This window comes from Pholcus phalangioides, unplaced genomic scaffold, assembly GCF_987345545.1.
Source record: "Pholcus phalangioides strain wild (caught in Gottingen) unplaced genomic scaffold, Ppha-v1.0 ptg000003l_1, whole genome shotgun sequence".
Taxonomy (NCBI): domain Eukaryota; kingdom Metazoa; phylum Arthropoda; class Arachnida; order Araneae; family Pholcidae; genus Pholcus; species Pholcus phalangioides.
The window spans coordinates 6152872-6167735 of record NW_028301596.1 but is presented as its reverse complement, the minus strand read 5'-3'; the positions used below and the strand labels follow the sequence as shown (position 1 = coordinate 6167735).

At 39.0% G+C, this 14864-nt stretch overlaps 1 protein-coding gene across 1 annotated transcript in view; it reads right to left on the bottom strand.

Moving 5' to 3' along the window:
• Positions 1-839: 839 nt before the first annotated feature.
• The window catches only part of LOC149087959 (furin-like protease kpc-1), a 253187-nt gene continuing 239162 nt past the window's right edge, over positions 840-14864 (bottom strand). The window contains exon 14 of the mRNA XM_089243117.1: positions 840-1447. Within this exon, the coding sequence (XP_089099243.1) occupies positions 933-1447 (515 nt within the window). The 3' untranslated portion in view covers positions 840-932. The remainder of the gene's footprint in view (positions 1448-14864) is intronic.

Sequence of the window (14864 nt, the reverse complement as noted above, 5' to 3'; positions counted from 1 at the left end):
ATTAAAGGTCGGAATACATCCGTTTACATCTGCTAATGTTGCTGTAAAATAGAGCGAATGAGAACCAAGGCAGTTGGAATCGCAGCCACATGGAAGACATATTTCCAAACTGCTCATTCTTAGTTTTCCGTCTGTATGTAGTCATTAAGTAGCAATAATATTTCAACTAAATTTTATGTCAGAGAAGCGGAGCCCAACTTTTCTAATTAGATCGTGATTACGATAATGTTGAATCCAACGGGTCATGGCATTACCATGAAATAAAAATTAGCAACGAGTGGAAGCATGTCTACATCCTAGATTCTATAAGCTATCTAGAATTTTGACGCACCTAAAATTTGCATAAATCAACATTTTTGCAGTTATCCCATGGGATTTGATTCAGTTCGAAATCACGTGGGGAATTTTGTCCTGAAATACAAACATTTACGTTATTTATTACATGAATTTATAGATGCTGATACTGTTAATAAAAGATGATTTTTCACGCATCATTTGCATGGATTTTGATCTTAATAGACTTAGATGTGCTTTTTGAATTCAACGATGGCTTCCCGGCCGGATGCGTCGTGATGCAAAGTGATGACGTGCAAACGCTGAAAGTGTGTTTCAGCTTCTCTCTGGCATGACCACACCCTCTGGGGCAGTGAGCTTATATCGCAATAGCAACAACGCCTGGTCGCGCTCGGTTCGTTCAGTTCAGCCTAAGCCCACATTCTCATGCAGCTTGCGAGGACTCATTCCTGTTGACAGCATCGTCGAAACATCGAAATTACTCTCATATCTCGAATTGAAACTAGAGCACTGGACAATGGAGAAGCTTGCCATGATGGTCCAAGTCCAGTACGCGTGTGTGGATCGCGGCGTAGTCCAAATCTATCAACTTCTGCAACACTATATTAAGTTATATGTCTCGAAGAGGTAGAGTCTCGCTATAGCTCGTCGTCAGTGTCGTAGTAAGGTTTGAGTCTTAGATCGTTCGGGGGGCAATTCTGAGTGACGGGAAGGAAAGTGGCCATCGCCTCACGGTGCTGCCTACATTGTTCCTGGGACACGTCCAGGTACTTGCGTTCCTTGTTGACGCGGCAGCACATCGGTGGCCAGAACGAGACGATCACGTAGGCCGTGATGCACACGGTCAGGACGCACAGAGCCGTGAAGACGCCGATAACGACGTGGTTCCACACGTTCAACGTCTGCACCTCGTCGACTAGAGCTTTGGGTTCGCAGTACCCGTCCACTAGTAGGGCGTCGCCGTGGCACAGAACGCACTGGTAGTCGTTGGGGCCGTGGCACTCGACGCACGAGTAGTGGCAAGTCAGGCAGATGGACGTCGTCAGCTCTTGGCTCGAGCTGCTGCGGTAGCTGTAGCCCATGCTGCCGTAGTGCCCCGGCGGGCACTGTCGCACGCAGTGGCCCTGGTAGTAGTAGTTGCCTTTAGGGCAACCTACGAGTGAAGAAAATAGAGAAATGAACAATGAATCTTATGTAAAATCAATTACCAAACAAATAAAATTGAAAAATTACAAAGTAAAATATTGGTATTCAATTAACTGCAGCTTGTTGGACAAAGTTTACCATGTGATTTCGAATTCCTTGAAGAACGATGTCAAGCATTCCGAGATTCGCCTTTCTTGAAAAATAGTTGGATTCCACTATTGGGACATGTCAACTAAATGTGGTTTATGTTGACCAACGGTGAATAAAAAAACATGTAAAAGTATTTTACCCAGAAGTTAGGTGATAGATGGAACCAACTATAAGCTCGCAAGTCGAGAAAATTTTGCATACAAACGGGGCCTTCGTGATGTTCGTTTTTCCCTCTTTAAGAAGGAAAAAATCACGAAGGCCCCAATACAAATACATTTAATATTGGTCAATCAGAACCAATATTTCCAAAAAATCACATCTTTTCGAAAAAAATGCAGGTTTTTCTGCGTATACAGTATTTCAAAAATTATGATTAAAATTTGTAAACTACTCCAAAAATATGTACTAACGAGCATCATACATAATGCGATGTTTGATAAGATTTTGGTCCACTAAAAGAAGTGACTTTTTACCAATTTTTGTTTCTTAACATAAAATCGAGTGAATACACTTCCAAGAGTATTGAGAAGACACCAACGAATAAGGCGTGTTAAAGAATAGCCTGGTCACCCATTTTATACGTTGAGTCAAACGTTATTGCCGATCTCGAAAAAGTTCGCTCAAGATAATGCCATTCAATAGTTATCAACAATGAACTCACCTGCCCCATTTACTTCGACACTCTTGGAAGTGGAAGAGTTGATCGACTTTGCCCAAGAATATTGAGAAGACACTAACAAATAAGGCAAATACACGAAAAAGGAAAAATCCTGATGCATTTCATTGTGTCGTCTTCAGAGGAAAAATATTTAACCACTAGTTGAATATATTTAACCACTAGTTGAATATTTAACCACTAGTTGAATATATTTAACCACTTGTTGAATATTTAACCACTAGTTGAATATTTAACCACTAGTTGAAAATTTAACCACTTGGGTTGAATACCAAATCTTAACGCTCGGTTGCTCAGCGAAAAAAGTACGTCTGTTCACTTCAAACGTCGTGGTCAGAATGTTTGCCACACTCGGCAACTTTCTGCAGCTGAACAATGAGTTTTATATTCCAGCCAGACGAGGTTGGACTGAGATCTCAGTCCTCAGCTTGAGATGCGTTAAAAATGGAAGCTGTTGTCCAACCGTTGATTCCAAATGGTTCGAAGCCTCACAAACTGATTTTAAAATTCTCTGACGAAGTTTACATCTTCAGCTCTGTGCTTCCCCGGTTTCTACTGCTAACTCCTTCATAGTCAGCTCAGCTTGGATGTATCTGATTCAATGTGTGAACAATGTATTCAAACCTGATTACCCAATTAGAATATTATTTGCATCTCAGCTATAAACCATAACGATTACGGTTATGCTGAATTTAAGAGTCAGGCATATTTTTCACAAAAATTGCGTTACTCTGAAATCTCGTAAGTTGAGAGTATGACTGCACTACCAGCTCAGAAAATTGCATTGTCAGGAAATCTTCTTTATCATTTTAATACAAATACAAACACATAGGCCACAATAGGCAAATTTCTCGACGAGATGACTGAAAAATTATGATCATAAAAAATACGGATGCCTAATATAACCAAAATACAACGACCCAAAATAAGAGCATATATATAACCAAAAAACTAATAATTAGTAATATATAATACACCACCAGAAAAAGATTATGGTTGTCTTATCTAAGTATGGATAACTTCTCGAATTATCCCGAAACGTTTATCCTATTTGTTTTCAAACATGTCAATTGCGTTGGAATTATCGACCCCCGGGAGGTAAGCTATTCCATTTATTGAAAAACTCCCTGCGACACCACAACCTGGAATTGTGAAACTGGTGGTCCCCTTGTCGAAGCAGTTGATTGACGGTGTATTAATAACTCATGGTCCATCCTATCTATCCCGTTGAAAATTTTGAACACTTCGATCATATTCCCCCCGACACCCGCGTTCTTCCAATGTAAAAATATTCAATAATATGAAAAGAGACTTGACATAGCTGAAGTCTTCTGATATCTAGATATATTATCCTGTGAATTATAATTCCATATCTTGTATCATTCATATACATTATATTCAGCTTCTTTTGCCTAGTTTTGGTCTGTGAACCAATGGAATTTCCAATATCAAACTGAGTTGCACACACGATTGAACTTTGATTTCCATGGACTAGAAGAAACCTATTATAGAAATTGGAATGTGTGTGTGTGTGTGTGTATATATATATATATATATTGAGATGCTATCTCAGTCCCCCTATTCAGAACTGTGATGTTTGACAAAGTCCGTTATACTAATTGTTGTTAATTCCCACTCCGGAGAACCTCCCCAATATTTATTATTCTATGCCGTGCTGTGCTTTTTTGTTATCGTTTTAGGTGGACGATGCAACTGCTCGATGTGGAGAGGATCCAGAATAGGATTAGACTGGTCACTTGACCAGCTACTAGGGATTGAGTGCAATGATGATAATGGTTTAATATGTACCGCTGGATGAGGAGCGGACGTATGGTTCTTCGTTGATCCGGGTGACGGGGAGTGACGGATGGTGTCGTTCTGCTGTAGGTCCGGTGGGACCTTGGACCGCCGGGGTGTTCTTGCTGGTCCTTTGCGTGGGTCGGAGGTCCGGTGTTCTTGGTGGCTGGCGGGGCTTTACTTTTCCAGCATGGCCCAGCCGTAAGGTGACCTGCTTCTATCCTGCTTATATCGTGACCTGCTTGTGGAAACAAGGGACAGAGCGGGGGGGGGGGGTCATGTTTGGTGATTGAATAGTCGAAGTCTTGTGCATGATAACAAGAGCATGCGTAGCTCTTCTCTGCACCCCTTCAACCAAGTCTATGTCCCTCTGTAGGTATGGTCTCTAATGCCTTATGGCATATTCCAGTTCAGGACAAACTAAGCCGCGAAAAAGCGGAAGAATGACTTTAGGAGAACGTGAAGAGACCTTTTTGAGAATGAAACCGAGCATTCTCTATTCGATTTTTTTTTTGACCACCGCTGAACTATGTTCAGAAAACATCATAGAATTCATCTCTATGGAAATTAGGAGCGAGGTGATTCAACACTGTCATGACATCATATCTAAAGAAACAAACTGCATCGTTAATCCAATAATGACTCTTTAACCTCTTTGGACTGCGATGTAATGAATTTACGTGGTTGCTGGTGATGAATATCGTGATAAAAATCTTGATACGCGCCACATTAACTCTGAAATAACTTTTTTTTCGAAATCGTATCTTTCCAGCAATACGCTGTAAAAGTATTAATAGAATTTTATGTGCAAGACGATTAGGCTATTCTGTGATGAGTCGGTATTTGACGAATTGTGTCGAAAAAAATATAGGGGTTTGTTATTTAAGGGGTCGCACATACCCTTTAACATGGGGGGAAAACTATGCTCTAGTTAAAATATCATCAAAAATACTATTGATTTATTAGAAATATTTTTTCACATATTTTCTAATTAAATATGCTATCCTATATATGTGTGTGTGTCAGTATAAAATTTTACATATCTCTAATACTGAATTTTTTGAAAATTTCCAAAAAAATGCATTAAAAACAACTAGCGCATATGATGAAATGACATGACATGCAATGTAACCACACAATGTGGACATGTTTTAGTTTTAAACATAACTCGCATTCTAGGTGGAATTTTTCGAAAGCCTAATAAAAGAAAAAATTGGATTCTTTGATGCTTTAAGGGCTATGATCCCCCTTAAAAAAAAGGGACCGCAACTTTTTAAATGCTTATATCTCGGGAACGTCAATTCTAGAAACGAACACGACACATGAAATTTTTACGGAAATGTGTCTGTCGTGCCTTACGTGCGCAACACGAGACGGCTATTAAAAGCGGTTTTCGATTTCACGATTGACAACGTAAGTCAAACTTCGTAGGTTTGGAGTTCAAAAAGGAGGTGATTCAAACTTTGGAGAGCTCTAACTGTTTGACAACAACCTACATGTATTGCATTCCCTGATGTATTGCATAGGGCGAGTCCCAGAAAAGCGTAAATAGTTTAAAAATTCATAAAAACTGAAGTAATTGAAAAAATTTGGATGCGGTTTGCAAAAAAGTTATTCTCACGAAAGACGATTTTTTTTTTAGTGCAGAAAATAAATTTAGTTCAAATTTTCATCAATAGAGGGCACTGCACGAAACCAAATCAATGGAAATATGCAAATCAACTTCCTATAAAATGCAGTGGGTGTGCGGACAACAGTTCATTCTTGAGTTTTCGTTACTGGCGCTTGCATATGGTTCTCATTGTGATGTTGGCGTTAGGGGGGGGGGGATAAAGCACTATTGGTGTTAAGGGTACGAACATAGTGCATGCTGGTTTCCAATCAAATCAGTGCGTTACGGATTGGTTAAAAAGTTGAATTTCAGGTTTTTCTTTACCAATCCGTAATGGGGCGGACTTGCAGAATGGGAAATCAGCGTGCACTATGTTCGCACCCTTACTTTGACTGAAGCTTTATGAACATATCGGATATATAAGATATTGTAGGTTCAGGTTCGAAATTATGTGATTTTCTTTCGCGCAGCTCCCTCTATGAAAAAAATTTCAACAATTTTACTTTGCAAACCGCATTCAAATACACCAATACCTTCAATTTCTATGATTTTTTAAATGAATTTATGGGACACCCTGTATTAATTATTGTCTAAGGGGTCATTCAAGTATTACGTCAGCGTCGATGGGGGGGGGGGTTTGAATAATGCACGTCATCAACTACCCTTTATAAAAATATGAGATATTCTTAATGGCATCTTACTGGGTGTACCAAAAACGAGAAGAACCTTTCGCTAGTTTGTGGCCACCTGAAATATTCTTCCTATTGATAAGTCCTCTATAGAACCACTTTAGAGATCTCTTAATGTCTCGCTGATCCTTCAAGTGCGCTGGAAATGTGCCCGGACCGCTAAAGTGTTCTAGAAGTGTGTAGCGGGCCGCTTAAAGTGTTGTAAAACTGTGTCGCGCGTTACCCAAATGATCTGTAACTATGCCGTTGATCACTTAAATAATCTGGGAATGTCCCGCGGGTAACTTGAGTGATGCAGAACTGCACTGCGGGCCGCTTAAGTGCTCCAAAACTGTACCACATTCCATATGAGGGATCTCTAAATGTGCCACAGACAACTTAAGTGATCTGTAGATGTGTCGCGGGTGACTTGAGTGATCCGTGAACGTGCCACTGGCCTACTTGAGTGATCTGAAAATGCGTCACGGGCCACTTAAATACTCTACAATTTCGCCACGAATCACTTAAGCGATCTGTAAATGTGCCACCTAGTTCATTTTCACCAAAATTAGGTTTGAAGTGCCGGACCGCATCAGATATCCCCCAGGGCCACAAGTTTGGCATTTGTAGCTTAGAGGGTGGGTCGCAATGAATTTCTTAAATAAAAAAATTTGTGTACTTCAAATACTATTGAAGTTAACAGAAATTGATTATAATATCACATACTTTATATACATAATATACCTTTGTATAACATATAAAGGTATTTTCTTCCCAAATTAAATTTGTTTTAAATATTTCTTGCATCAAAAAATTTTTTTTTTGTTATATCGGGTGAGCCCCACTATGCCCCCCCCCCCCGTCCCGCGCGTACGTATCTGATTCCAATATGTGTTAGCAGGTAGGGGGAATGCTGACGAAAATTTGCTGACAACGGGGGGGGGGTGCTCCGAGTTTTGCTGACTTTTGCTGGGGGGAGGAGAGGGGTCAAAAATGGCTAAAATTCTGCTGCCGTAATACTTGAATGACCCCTACGATTGATGATTCCGCGGAGTTTTTTCATTCATTCAGCACTTCATCATTCGAGACGGTGTTTGTGTCGTCGGCATAGCCTTCCAGTCAGAAGCGGATATAGGCCAGTACAATCAGTGTCCCTGTACGGGGCACCGAATCCAAGGTAACGGGTATAAAAAAGTCCGGATATTACCATAAATATTTTTCCGTTTAACTGTGCGGTGCCGGCACCGTACAGTTAATATTGATGAGTATTTATTATATTAATATTGAAGAGACGTGGCAACACATAATTTTTTCTAATGTTTTGTGCATTTGAAATAGGAAAAAAGTCAATTAAAAAAAAAAAATTATGAAACTTGCATAATAATTTATGCGAGTGGTTCTCAACCTGGAGTCCTTGGAAAGGTTTCACTTGAGAGGGGGTCCGTCAGCTTAGACGAAGAAGACAATTATTAAAATACTATTTCTGGCAGGATCTTGTGACATACTGTATATTATTCTGTAAAGGGTTCCGTGGCATTCGTCTTATTGGAGCATAGAAACCAGTTAAGAACCAGTGATTTGTATGATTCTTTTTTTTTTATTATTAAAATGAAAGAAAGATTTTTTTAATGTTTTTCAATGGTGTAATCGCTTGTTGGAGTGTTCGCTCAGCACCCTACAATTTAAGGGGGTGGGGCCACTAAATTGAAACAGACATATGTCTTAACTAATCTAGGCTTGCTTACAAGATGTACAAAAAACTGGCTATATGTAGAGAGACAAAGTTAGTACAATATTTTGTACAAGTTACAAGCCATTTGTTGTTTTTTCTGATACAGGGTTGATCAGAAACTCTTTTTTTCTTATTCAACTTTTTGTCGTTCCTCCCCCTCCCAATCCAAATGCACCCATGACTAAATTCTCACTGAAAACGGCGAATACGGACATGGGGCATATATGACCGAAATTTCAGAGCGATTCGTTCAGTATTTTTCCAGAAATTCGAGGAAATGTCTAAACATAGACTTTTGGCTGTACTTTTGGCTCTACATAATCTAGGCTTACTTATCAAATGACCCTCATGATAAATCTACTCCCAGGTTTCCACATTGTAACCACTACTAAATCATACATGCACTTCGTCCATATTCCTCTGCGGAACTTCTAACGAATTGGTACATGTTCGAATGTGCGTGTCCGTGTCGCGAAACTAGTGTAAAGTTGTTTCTGTGTAACGCTTGTTATGTGTAGTGCTGCCATCTGCCATCAATTTTTATAATTATGAGTGAAGTGTAATGATTGAGATTTTACCGTTGTAAGCATGCTCTACGTGGCGAGACTTTTAACGGGGAGATCGACGCATTCGCGCGAACACCCACATTGTTACCGCAGCTTCTTCAATCGCCCGGTTCGCCGGACACCGGACTAAGTATCTTTGACTTAAGTCGTGGGAGCCGCTCGATGCTAATTTTACCTTGCGCCACCTAACTCAGGGGTTCTACAGGTAGCGATATGGACGAGGTACATGAATGGTTTAGTAGGACTGATGCATGTTGTTGCTGAAGTTGGTTTTCTGTGGTTCCCAACTTCGATGTGCGAATGCAAGCCGATCTCCCTATTAAAAAGTCTCGCCGCAGAGAGCAACAAGCCTACAGCGATATAATCGTCAAACATTATACTTCACTCACAGTTCGAAAAATATGTGGCAGATGGCAGCACTATAGCAAGCACAGAAACAAGCTTCACGGTAGGTTCATAACACGGACATGCACATCCCAACATGTACCAATTGGTTAGAAATTCCGCAGAGGAATATGGACGAGGTGCATGTCTGGTTTAGTAGTAGTACATTATACATATGCATGCAATCTAGTATACCTGTGCTTTTGTGTAACTGATTTCACTAATTTCGAATAACAAACAGTCCCATGGGTCGCAGAGCTGATCTTATTCTTGATTATGGGCTACGAATGAAAAAGGTCAAGAACCCGCTAATTGAGGGGTGGTCAAATTTTTTCTCAACCCGTGCCACAACTAGGATTATTTTCGATGCGCGTGCCTCTCTACGAATTTCAACACGCAGAACACGCGTCCGTTCCGTTTTAACGGGACACGACCATTCTGTCGTTTTTGTAAAATATCGTTCGGCTGCCCTCGAAATTTTTGCAAAAATGTTGAGCTTGTCACTTCTTTGGTTTCTTCTAAACTGTTTTTGTGTTTGAGTCATAAATTCCATTATCGCAACGCAGATTGTGTATGTACGTATATCGGTAGAAGTGCTTAACTACACCATGATACCAGAACTTAAGGCCACAGGGTGCTTGTGCCCTCCCTCTCCCCAATAAACTTTGTAACAGGGCTTAACCTCCCCAAAAATACATGGATATACAATATAATTATATTATGCAATGCATGCCCCTCCCCCATGTGTACGGTCTTAAGTTTCGTACACATGGGGCGCCCGGTAACTGTGTCCAACGATGAAAAACGAAACAGAAATGCATTGAATAGAAAGACATCACATTATTGTTTTAAGAGCACCTACTAATATGGGTTTGACAGCCATTATTCATAAGAAAAGGATTATTTGAAAAGTGGGGAGAATTTTTTTTTGATTGAAAAATGAAATAGAATTGTGCTTTAATTTTTCAAAAGCGTTCACGTGCCACTCTAGATACCATGGCGTGTCACTTATAGCACGCGTCTGCGCAGGGGTTGGCTACTCCTGCCCTAATTCAATCTTATGTTCAGGCGTGATGCAATGTTTGACTGAGTATATAACTCAACTTCAGTATCTTTCATGTAACATAAATTCTGTGTAATTAAACGCATGTTCTAAACTGAAATAAAGAGCGTAGAAATGTACAAGAAAACATTAGAATATTCGTATACAGTAGAACCTCGATTATCCGAACACATCGGAACCGGAGGGTATTCGGAAAAGCGAAAAGTTCGGAAAATCGATTTCGAAACTAATTCGATGAAGCAAAGGAATAAATTAAATTTAAGATGAATTCGTCAGCTGAAAAAAAAAGATAACAGCTAAATCTCTGCTCCAATTCACACGTTTGTTTGCATGCCAATCGTTTATAATTACATACACCGTACCCGGATCTGCCCCGTACTTACATATCTATAACTCACAGGTACGGTACGTATAATTATTTGGAAGTGAATTATTGTACAATAGAGCAAAGCTATCGAGTTGGGAGAAAAGAGGATTCAAGTTCCAAGTAAATACCAACCATTGACTATTGAAAACTGAAAATGAGTTAGGTTGGAAAGGTGTTCGGTTGACCGAATTGTTCGGAAAATTGATGTTACAATAAAGGAGGTTCTACTGTAATTAAAAACAAAATAAAGAAAGAGTGAATTATTGTACAATAATTCTTAGAAAAAAATGATAATTTGAACAAAAACATTTAGATATGTTTTTCTTTTATGGAACATAACACTGTTTTCCACGATACATTAGAGTAAATACATTGTTTTTCTTCATGTAAACAGCTCGAGCTGAGTAAACAAAACATTTTTTTTGGAAAAATAAACATGACACTGATATATGCCTATATAAATTTATGTATATATTGTACACGTATATATATTAAATTCTCATATACATACTGTTCAGATAAACAAAATTACAAATCATGACATCACTGTGTGAACTGAATATAAACATTATCATTTTTACACGCATATACTGTAGTTACAAAAAAAAAAAGATTTGGTCATTCTAGAAAGTTTGTTTCTTTCCTGAGAATAAAGTTAAGAATTATGTGTTTCAAAATGGAAAAGGTTTCGATATAAACTTCATTATTTTAAAAATGAGAATAATAATAACAATAAATACAAATCGAAGGAATGTTTGAAGCAACAATCTTTATGAGATATTATTTGCAATTTATGAGACGGATAAGAAAAGGATATAAGCACATATTTTTGGATTTTTATGGAATTTTATTATTATCATTATCTGACAATGAAGTCTTAACGGGCGAAATAACAGAGCCCGGTCCAGAACCCTGAGTTAAAAAGGGCCCTCCAAAATTATTTATTTTCATTAAATTTGAAATTACAGGGTGGTCATAAAATAACTTTGCCGATATGTACGAGCCCTCAGCGGCCGCAAAAATCAACGAATTTGGATGAAATTCGAGATTTAGGTGTAGAGTATGTGCTCGAAAATGTGGGGAAAAAAAGCTCTTGTGGTTACGGCCACAACCATAGGCACCGGAATCTAGGGGCTGCGGCCATAAAGGTTTTTGAGCCCCCCGCGATAAATTTTGCAAGAGGGCTGATTCCCCCCCCCCCCCACCCCGCAATAATTTCTGAAAAAGCAATGCAGTTCATCTTCTTTCTCTTGCGTATGCACTTGAGCCCTTTTATACGGGACGACCAGCAACTTTCACCCCCCCCCCCCCCGATTTGGCGATTTCTATGCCCCCACGTCCAATCACTACGCGGTATTTGTGAGCCAACCAGGAAGATTCTGCACTAAAATAAAAAATCGCAGAAAAAAATAGAATGCTGTGGATCAAAATATGGCAAACTTGCTAGGTAGTCTTATGCCTGGATTACACTATAAAAGCTCGATAAAAGTCCTTAGAAAAAACAACCAATAATCGTATCAATTACACTATAAAAGTTTTGCAAAAGTTCTTTTATAAAACTTGAAAAATACAACCAATAAACTAATCGGTTACATTTGCTCGAATGTAATCGATCATCTTATTGGTTGTATTTTTCAAGTTTTATAAAAGCACTTTTACAAAAATTTTACAGTGTAATCTCGGCCTTAGTGATGTTGTGGATGAACTTGGCAACCCGTACGGAGGCAACACCTAAAGCAGAAGCTCTGCTCTAGAAGGTGTTGGCGCAGCACCTCCTAGAGATAGGATTCTGATTGGCCTCTGCACTGTTTGCCATAAACGCCATTCAGACTACCTAGCAAGTTTGGCACATTTTAAAACAAAGCATCCTATTTCGTTTCTTCTTATTTTGGCGTAGAATCTTGCTGATTGGCTCACAAATACCGCATAGTGATTGGATGTGGGGCATAGAAATCGCCATTTCTGAGCCTGATCGTTTCTTTCCCTGGTGATACTGACAAGAGCAGAGAATTTTTCACCCTGAATATTCTGAGGGAAAATGAACTACTTACTAACGTCACAAGCAGAGTGTGGAGGCCCTCTGTCTCTAGGAGGTGTTGGTTGGCGGCGGCCTTCTATCTCTAGGAGGTGCTTCTATAACGCCCTATTCCATTTCTTTCCCTGTGTCCTGCGAACCTATTTATGGTGGTGCAGGTACTGTTCTAATGCCATTTATGTTCTTTTTTGATGCGCTGATCATTTTGAAATGCATAAAAGTGGGTGCTGCTACTCAAATTTTTCAAATTTTTTTCGTTTTGACCATAACCGCAAGAGCTTCGGGGTGGGGGGGGGGTATTCCACATCCGCGAGCGAATACTCTGAAGCACCGATATCTCAAATTGCATTTAAATTTGTTGATTTTTGCGACCAACCGTATATTGGCAAACTTACTTATGTACTTACCCTGTAGTTCATTCCCTAATTTTTATAAAATTTCGATAGTTATTTCTTTTACTAATTCTGATTTTCATTCTGAAATTTTTTCTTCCATCCATTCTGGACTTTCCATAATACTTTGAATAATTCCAAATTTTCAATAATTCTTAGATTACTCTTCTTTTCATCTTTATTCGATATTTTGAATGATTCTGAAGTTATTTCTCTCAGTAATTCTAGATTTACATTAATTATGGAATTATTTCTCATTAAATTTTAAGTTTCATGGATCGTTAAATAATTTCTTACAATAATTCTGAAATTTTACGGCTAAAAAAATTATTCCTCTCACCAGTGCTGTAATTATTCTGAATATATTACTTAGATTAATTCCTATTGAATCTGAATTTTTTTTCATCAATTCTGAAGTTATTTCTTTCAATATTTGTGAATTTTATTGTTAAAAAACAGTATTTCTCTCACTAGTGTATTTTCAATAATTCTGAAACTATTTCTCTCATTAGGTCGAAATGTTTATTAATTCTGGAATAATTCTTTTATTAATCATAAATTTTAATTAACTTCGAAATAACTTCTTTCAATAATCATGGATTTTTATTAATTCTGAAATCACCCCTCTCGTGAATTTTGAATTACCTAATCATTCTTGTATTTTGAAAAATTCTGAATTTTCAATAGTTCTGAAAGGATTTTTTTTTTATTAAATCTGAATTTGTATCAATCATGTAACTTTATTATTTGTCTGGATTTTCGATAATTCTGTGTTTTGAGTAATTCTGAAAATTTTCACCGATTCTGAAATTATTTTTTTCTCACTCACACATTCATAATTTTTATTTCTCATTCAACAAAAACATACACACGTGAACAAACACTAACACAACAAGACAAAAACACTCGAGTTTATACAGATTAAACATACACACAAAAAAGTGCATCTATGGTGCTTCAACATGGGCGAACATACATACATGCTGCCCCCCCCACCTCGATTCCTTCTAATAGGGCCTAGGGCCTCATACAAAAATTTGAATAATGTTTCTGACCCGGAAGAAAGGGGTGCGGTGCACACGGGTGACAGCTTTTGCTTAAGGCCCCTTTCACACGGAGCGGATGCGGGTCCGGAAGAAGTTTTAACAATTGGAATATACTGCGCCTTTCAGACGAGCCGAAAAATCTCCGCACCTAGGAAATGTTCATGCGGGTCCGGACGTCGTCCGCATGTGTGAAAACCTAAGTGCGGGCTCCGCATCCGCACATAGAAGTTTTGACAATAGGTTTATTCGGGGCTATTCAGACGATGCGGATGCGGAGCGAATACGTCCGGTGGTGCTTTTGGTCAACGGTGCTCGTTTGAAAGGGTATGCGGACCCGCGTCCGCATCCGCATCCGCTCCGTGTGAAAGGGGCCTAAGTCAGGCAAATTAAAAAATAAAATTTCCAGCAGTAAAAATTCACATGATATTTTGGAACATAACGCTATTTTGAACCACCCTTCACGACGAAAATGTTGAGAAAACTTGAGTAAACAGACAGGGCCTGGGAGACCGTAATACCAGAAACAACAAAGAATATACTACTCTGTCACAAGTGTGCATTTTTTTGTGTCCGCACCCAGTAATTTTTACGGTACGGTCAAATTGAAGGCAAAGGGGAAAAATTCGGCTTCCTACTTGTGTGGCTCTAGAGCAGTGATTCTCAACCTTGGCAATCCCGCGGCCCGGTTTCATTCATTTTTATGAGTGGAAGGCCCAGTCAAACACAAGACTAACGGAAAATGAATGAGGAAAATCGAAACGGCTGATCATTTGCGGCCCGGTGTGAATGACATCAGGGTCGAGTACCGGGCCGTGGCCCTGCAGTTGAGAAACACTGCTCTAGAGCACCAGAAAGTAATTTGAACAAATTTCTTAATAATAACTCGAATAGTTATACTTCCCCTTCACGGGGAGTAGTGTCGGAGCTGAGGAGGGA